This window comes from Penaeus monodon, chromosome 2 (genome assembly GCF_015228065.2).
Source record: "Penaeus monodon isolate SGIC_2016 chromosome 2, NSTDA_Pmon_1, whole genome shotgun sequence".
NCBI classification, from domain to species: domain Eukaryota; kingdom Metazoa; phylum Arthropoda; class Malacostraca; order Decapoda; family Penaeidae; genus Penaeus; species Penaeus monodon.
Window position 1 is genome coordinate 4467740 of NC_051387.1, and position 7500 is coordinate 4475239.

At 43.8% G+C, this 7500-nt stretch overlaps 2 protein-coding genes across 11 annotated transcripts in view; both read left to right on the plus strand.

Annotated features, from left to right (window-relative positions):
- LOC119580352 overlaps positions 1-7500 on the plus strand; it is a 106710-nt gene that overhangs the window by 98848 nt on the left and 362 nt on the right. For 8 of the 10 annotated variants that reach the window (XM_037928466.1, XM_037928484.1, XM_037928460.1 and 5 more), the window contains 3 exons: positions 533-658; positions 1953-2558; positions 6477-7500. The exon at positions 6477-7500 is cut by the window's right edge and continues 362 nt beyond it. In XM_037928466.1, the coding sequence (XP_037784394.1) occupies positions 533-658; positions 1953-2558; positions 6477-6760 (1016 nt within the window). In that variant the 3' untranslated portion in view covers positions 6761-7500. The remainder of the gene's footprint in view (positions 1-532; positions 659-1952; positions 2559-6476) is intronic. The other 2 variants (XM_037928514.1, XM_037928507.1) reach the window with 1 other exon arrangement.
- On the plus strand, positions 2913-6440 carry LOC119580406 (eukaryotic translation initiation factor 4 gamma-like). The gene has a single exon (XM_037928540.1). The coding sequence runs from the start codon at positions 3476-3478 to the stop codon at positions 6035-6037; it is 2562 nt and encodes an 853-aa protein (XP_037784468.1). The 5' UTR covers positions 2913-3475; the 3' UTR covers positions 6038-6440.

A 7500-nucleotide genomic window follows, 5' to 3' on the forward strand; every position in this document is an offset into this window, starting at 1 on the left:
CACATTATTATAAGGGTTGCCCCCCCCCTCTTTTTCACTGAGGGAACAGAAACAAAAGAAAATCAGATGCGTATTTAAAATAATAATAATAATAATAGTAAGGCATTGAATGGTTCTGCATCGTAGGGTTACCTTACAGAACCGTTCATTTGTCTCCTCTTTCATTTTCATAAGTCTGAGGAGCAGTAAGCATCAGGTGTGGGTGTTGGTGTTAAGGCCGGAGATGGTGATGGAAGAAAAAAATACAAGGCAGACGGTGGTTGGAATAAAAAAAAACTTTAGAGTTAATGCCTTTTAACTAGCAACATGCTATCCTCGTAAGGAATTTAACAACATAGAGGAGACACATAAACATGAACTGACCATGCATTTAAACAAACGGGGAAAAAGAAAAAAAATCATCAGTTGGAATGGACATTTTTTTTACATGTATCGCAACAATAGACTAAGAATTACATTGGATAAGGATTATTAGGTTTAAACTGAATAAAGACTAATTGCTATGGCCCTGGCTGCTGCGGTTACGGTACAGAACCTTGTCTGGGTTTGGAGCACCGCTGTGGAGACGGCAAATGTGTGGCGAAGAGGCTAGTCTGTGACGGAATCTCGGACTGTGTTGACCAGTCAGATGAGGCTACATGTCCTGGCCGTCTTCCAGGTCAGTCGGAATGGCTAGGTCTCGTGGGTGGCTCCTGAAGGTGGGAACAACTGCCTGTTCATAGGCTAAACTACCTGTTTATTTGACTTTTTTTCTGTACAAGATATATCCATCAAGAATGTTGTTTTGGGGTGGCACGCAGCCGAAAACAAGATATTGCTTCCATACTGAAGCATAAATTATTCTGCTTCAAGCCTGACGAAGTAAAATCAAACAAAGCCTATGAGCAGGTTCTCCCGAACACCTAAAAGCATCAAGCTAACCAGTTACTACCTTCTAGCACCACATGAGAAAACAGTCCAACAATGATTAACACAAAATGGACCATTTAACTCAGGGAAACATAGTAATAGAGGCATGAAGTCTCCATTTAATTTAAATAACTAGTGACGATAGGTCTTGAATCGTCTAATCGGATGCACGAGCCGCTGCTCAAACACCTCTCACATGGTCGAGGGATCCTGTTGCATGTAAAGGTGGAGGCGTTAAATGAACTTTCACGTTCCAATCACTCTTTATATGAACTTGTGTTTTGCACTTACTTTTTTGCCTTTATTTATTTATTTATTTATTTGTTTATTGGTTAAAAAAAAATGATGGATATGATTTACGAGAGCATGAATTTCGGATAGTCTGATTTGCAGATTTGATATAAAAATAATAAAACATTTAAATAGAATAGATATCATGTAACTATTGTCACCGAAAGAATATAGATATTATTTGTAATGGACGAGAAAGGGAGGTTTGCAAGATTATTATTGGTTAAACCATAAGAAAAATAAATTAGGTTATTAGTGCATCATGTTCCACTCGAAGTGATACGAGGTAATAGAATTTAGCTTTAATAGATAGTCCTAAATCAAATGACCTTCAGCACTTCATAAAAGAAGATAGTCTGAGCTGTTCTCTGTCTTTTTTTAATCATCTTTCTTGAATTATCAACTTCTTGCTGAAAGTCATGACGTAAGGACACCTGATGCTCAATATTTTCCCTATTCTGATTACGATTTTTTGGACTTCATCATATGAGGCGTAAAGATTACGTTTGAATTTGAGATTTTAATATGAATTGCTATTAAAAAGTTAGTTATGCATCGGTGTCCATATGACTGCCTTGTCAGCGCTAAGATGCAGAAACAGATTTTTTTGAGAACTCTTTCCTAAAGACTGGAAGGTGGTTTGATAAAAGAAAACAAAATCTGTATCATGCATTTCATTGCTAACTGCTGCTTTTAGCAAATAGCACAAGCAGTTGCATGCACTTTTGTTATTTTACTAACCTGACTCACAGCTCCTGCCGGCGACGCAGCACCAGCAGCATCGGACAACACCTTCCAGCATCTTCCCAACTCAGAGGACGCCCGAACTGGCGGGCGGGACTTACCATTTGAAGATTATACAACCTTAGACACCCCCGAAGCCGTTTTAGAAGAACAAGTCCCCCCAGCCGATGACTATCCTGTCTTTAACGATTACTCTGTCACCGAGGACTACCCCGAAGGTCCTCTGGATTACGTAACCGACAACTTCGATTACCCTGAGGTCGTTGACAGTTCCGCGGCAACTCTCCCCCCCGTGGACGAGTTTGAGGGCCGTGTTGACGCTGCGAATGAGTCTCTGACCGTTGATGAAGAACCTTTCCAGCAAGACTTTGTAGATATTAACACTGAGTCAGCCCCCGCGGAAGCCTTCATGCCAACAGAGGAGCCAGTCACGTCAGAAGCCCAGGACTTTGTTGCCGAAGGAGACTTTGTCTCTACCGACGGTCCGGTTCTGATCTGTGACCATGAAAAGTTCCTGTGTCAGAATGGCTTCGATTGCGTGGACCTGGCGGCTGTTTGTGATGGTCTTCAGCAATGTAGTGATGGATCTGATGAGGCCAATTGTACCAGCATCGGTGAGTCCCCCAATTTCATGACATCCTCTTCCCCATCTTCAGGTTTGGGATTTCATTCTGACTTCGCGGTTCCTTGAAAGACTTGCCTCTGCCTGGCTTGGCGGAAACGAACGACTTGTGACTCTTTTATGCTTCTGGCTCCCCGGACACACCGTTTCCTTATCTATCGGTCTCTTAATTTATACCATCTCTCTCTCTCTCTCTCTCTCTCTCTCTCTCTCTCTCTCTCTCTCTCTCTCTCTCTCTCTCTCTCTCTCTCTCTCTTTCCCCCTCCCTTTCCCTTTCCCTTTCCCTCTCCCTTCCCTCTCTCCCTCCTCTCTCTCTCCTTCCCTCTGTCTCTTCCTCTTTTTCTCTCTCCTTCCCACTCTCTCTTCATCTTTTTTTCATTCCTTCCCTCTCTCTCTTCCTGTTCTTCTCTCTCCTTCTCCCTCCCCTCCTTTCCTCTCTCTCGATCACACACCTCTCATGACACACAAAAATATCCCCGAGACAGCATGACTTCCATGGGATCTGGCAACTGATGAAGGAACAAACAGTATACAAGGCAAATCTGACTCTTTTGCTGCCGATTTTTTATCTTACGCATATCCTCTGGGTAATATTTCCGCGCCCGGTGTATGGTCACATCTCTTCGTTTTTCCCCACGCTGCGACATCTCTCTTTCGACAATTAAATGTGTTCTGTAGTGTTCATTATAATCAAAATCTTTTGAGATGAGCATTGATGACGATAATAGAGAAATCATAGTGACATTTCCCCCTAAAAGCATCTATTCCTGTGTATTAATTCATAAATTTGGTTAATAACGCAGCCAATGGCATATTTAAGCCCCACTTTGACTGTCTTCTCAAATTAGGCTCTCACATGACTACCAGATGCACTGATTACCAATACCAATATCCACAAATACCCACATAATGATTCCCCCTCCCCCTTACCGTGCCATCCTAGGGTGCCCCAATGACGACTTCAAGTGTGCCACCACTGACATCTGTATCCCCAAATCGTGGCTCTGTGACGGCGCAGATGACTGTAGAGACAATAGTGACGAGACTGACTGTGACTTCCTTCAGTCATCACCGACAGATCAGCTAGAAACTCTTGCTCCTCTTGGGCAGTTCCCTTACCCTAGAGAAGAAAACCACGATAGAGAATACTCGCAAACGTCAAGCGAAGACCTGGCGAGCGCAAACAGAACGGAATATCAGGGCGCTGCTGGTGGATTCTTCCCCGAGAGCGCGGGAGTAAGCGAGGTGATCGATGGCAATGTTCTTCCTGGAGAATCCGTCCCTTACCAGGAGGCGCTTGTTGGCACTCCATCCTCTGACGAAGGCATTCCAACCCCCTTGACTTACGGAGACGAACTGCAGGTCTTTTCCGAAGAAGTCTCTCAGGAGTTCCCCGGTCAGTCACAGTACCCAGAGGCCTATCCAGATGAAGCAGTTTCACAGGGCTCAGAACAGTTCCTTGCAGGAGACCAGAATGGAGAGACACAGTTCTCTGATGCTGGTTTTCAGCCATATCCCGGAAATCAGTACCAACCAATTGAGAATTATCAAGGACCCTCTGAATACGAGTATCAATCCCAGGAGAACTATCAGGATCCCTCAGAATACGAGTATCAGTCAGAGGAAAGCTACCCGGGATTAACAGAATACCAATACCAGTCCCAGGAAAATCGTCAAGAACCGCCAGAATACCAGTATCAACCTGAAGGCTCGTCAGAATACCAGTTCCATGATCCGTCAGAGAGTCTGTACCAACCTCAGGAGAATTACCAAGGTCCACCAGAAAATATTTACTCAGAAGGTAGCTTCCCCCAGGCATCTGGCGTGTTCCCTCCGGAGGAAATTCAACCTCCACTCGATTTCCAGACTGATGATTCCCTGCCCGTGACACAGCAGCCGTTGCCAGAGCAGCCACAGGAAAATAACTTCGATGTATTCAGTAACGCAGAGCAAGGGTTCCAGACCCCTCTAGGTGAGCAGCAGCCGTCACCAGGAGAGTATCAGCCATTCCAGGAGCAGCCAGCTCCAGGTAGTGATTACCAAGAATTTCGGGAACAGCCAGCACCAAATGGCGACTTCCAACAATTCCAGGAACAGCCAACATTAAACGGAGATTTCCAACAATTCCAAGAGCAACCCACACTAAACGGTGATTACCAACAATTTCCGGAGCAGCCAACACCAAATGGTGAATTCCAGCAGTTCCAGGAACAGCCATTTGCTAGTGGTGATTTCCAGCAGTTCCAGGATCAGCCAGTAACGCCCGATGGTTCCCAGCAGTTCCAGGAACAACCAGCACTTGCCGATGATTTCCTGCAGTTCGGTGAACAGCCGGCTACCGACTCTTTCAACAGCGAGCAGCCGCCTCAGCCAGCACTCGACACCCAGCAAGGCCTCGATTCCTTCCAGCAACAAGAGTCCGAAACTCAGGTTGGCGAACAGGAGTCTTTTGATTCTGAAAATTTACCCGAAGAAAACGTTCAGACGAATGAGGATGCTGCTGCACTATCTGAAACACATGCGCAGAGTGAGAATGGAGTACTTGAAGATGAACCCGAGCCTGTTCGCAGTAAAGACAAATGGTACGAAGATGCTGGAGATTTAAATGTACCAGATGCATTGGGGAGTGATGTACGGGTCGAGGGGAAGGAGAGCGTCCCAGAAGAAAGTGAAAATAGTCTAACTTCAGACTCGTCCGCAACACAAACTGAAGACGAGGAGGAGGAGCAGGAAAATGAGTCTCCCTTTTTAAGCAGGCTCAGAGGGGCTTCTCGCTTCCCCAATCTTCGTCGTCCCTTCACTAGGCGTCCTCAGAGACCCACACCAAGACCAACCCAGGCTTTGACAACACCCAGAGTCCCATCTTCTTCAGACACGACAGAATCTTTCAGGTCACGGTTCCAGAAGTGGCGCAGTTCTCGCCTCCCCCCAGCACCCAGTTATGAATCCCTTCGACTAAATGCCTTGAGAGAACACGAAGACAGCCAGCCAGAGATTGCAGAGGAATCACCCGAAGTAGCACCAGGACCAGCAGCCTCACACACGTCTGCCATCACGAGGCGTCCTTTGGGAATACGAACCTCGAGAATCACATCACGTCTAAATCCTTTTACCCACCACGAGGAACTACTCAAGGAGAACGTTGAATCAGAGGAATCCGCTCTTGTCATTCCTGAAGAGGAGGAGCAGATACCTGACAGCGAACTCGCACAATCCACTAATTACAATGTGCAAGTGTCCCCTCCTGTGCTGCAGAGTACATATGACAATAGCCAATATAACCCCCAAGGCTACGACTCCCTGGCAAGACAAGGACCTACATTCATCCAGACCCACGACTCTCCTTACAACGCTAATCAGAGGCTTCGAGAATACAACCCAGACGTTGCCAGACGTCGTTTGGACAATCATTCACCCTATCACTTGTCATTTAATCACAATCAGTATTCACAAGGTAACACGCATAAATAAACAAGTGTAAGCTTCGTGGTCTCGTCACATCAAGTCACGTACGTATGAACTTTATATTTGTCTACAAAATGTGGGATTGGTTAAAGTTGACTGACTGCATGCCTGAGTTCTTCTGTGCCTGTCCTTTTTGAAATAATATCCATAGATTTGATTCATCAGAACAGTTTACCATAGTTCAGTTAATAGCATGGAAAAGGATTGCCAAGTTAAAAATCACAATCACTTGCATGTAATTAGTACACATAGTAAACAATAAAATTCTAACCTTACTGTCAATGTAAAGTTTACAGCCTATTTCCGTGTCAGATATACAGCCATTTTACATGCAGTTTCTATAAAACCCACCTTAGAAGCATTCACTCCAGAGAGCTCAAATTCAGAAACTAGCGGCTCTGAACGACATTAAAAAAAATTAACCTCGACTTCCAAATTTTCTCAGGACTCTCCTCGTCAACAACCCCTGCCTCACACACCCCAGAACCCCAGACTTCCTTCCCTGGCGAAGAAGTGGCAACTACCATTCCCGAGTACGCGACGGAGGACGCTGTAACAGAAGGGGCAGTGGAGGAGACAACGTTCTTCACAACGACACCGGAAGTCTGCCCCGAACTGATGTGCTTGGATGGAACCTGTCTCGCCATTTCTCAACTTAATGATGGTGTCAACGACTGTTCCGATGGCACAGATGAGCAGAACTTTTCAGAACTGATTTCTGCCACTTAAGGCATAGTAGGAGGGTTTGTGTGCATACCTTATAAATGTTTGTATTTCAACGGTAATGTCAGTTGCAGCTTCCATTCATAGAAATACGAAAGGTATAGATGTTATTTTTTTTGCAGCAGCTTCATTAAATTGTTGATAAGTATTTTACTTTTCCTAATATGTCGAAAAGATGTCATTTTGAATAGAACTGTCAAACATTTGGTACTTTTCTCTTAATTGTTAATACCGATATTGTGAAAGAGATAGCCAAATTATTCAATATTCCAGTCTGTCTGGTTGATGCCACAGTTGTTGTGAAGCCAGTCCGTCCGTACCGGTCATTTAGTCAGTAATTTTTCTGTATATGTGAATATCCCTTTAATTTTTAACCTGTTTCAACACCCTATATTTTATATTCTTTTAATCTCGAATTATTCTTTTGTATATAGTGTAATTACTAATTTTCTACTCGTTTCTGGCATTCTTTGAAGTATGTTCTTAACAACCACAAGGTTTGTTAATTTCTGTTTATTCCGTCCAATATATTTTCATGACCAGTTGAGCCAATGGCAAGGGTCTTAAAGAGGAGAGTTGTGAAAAAAACTTCTTTTTTTTAGGTTGTTCAATACCATAAAAATATTTATTGCATTTCTAATTTATAGTTTATTTACATTTCCAATTTCTATTGCATTGATTGCAGATTCTGAAAGTAAGACTATGTCCTTTTCACAATGTCAAAAAAAAAATATTATAAAACTTGA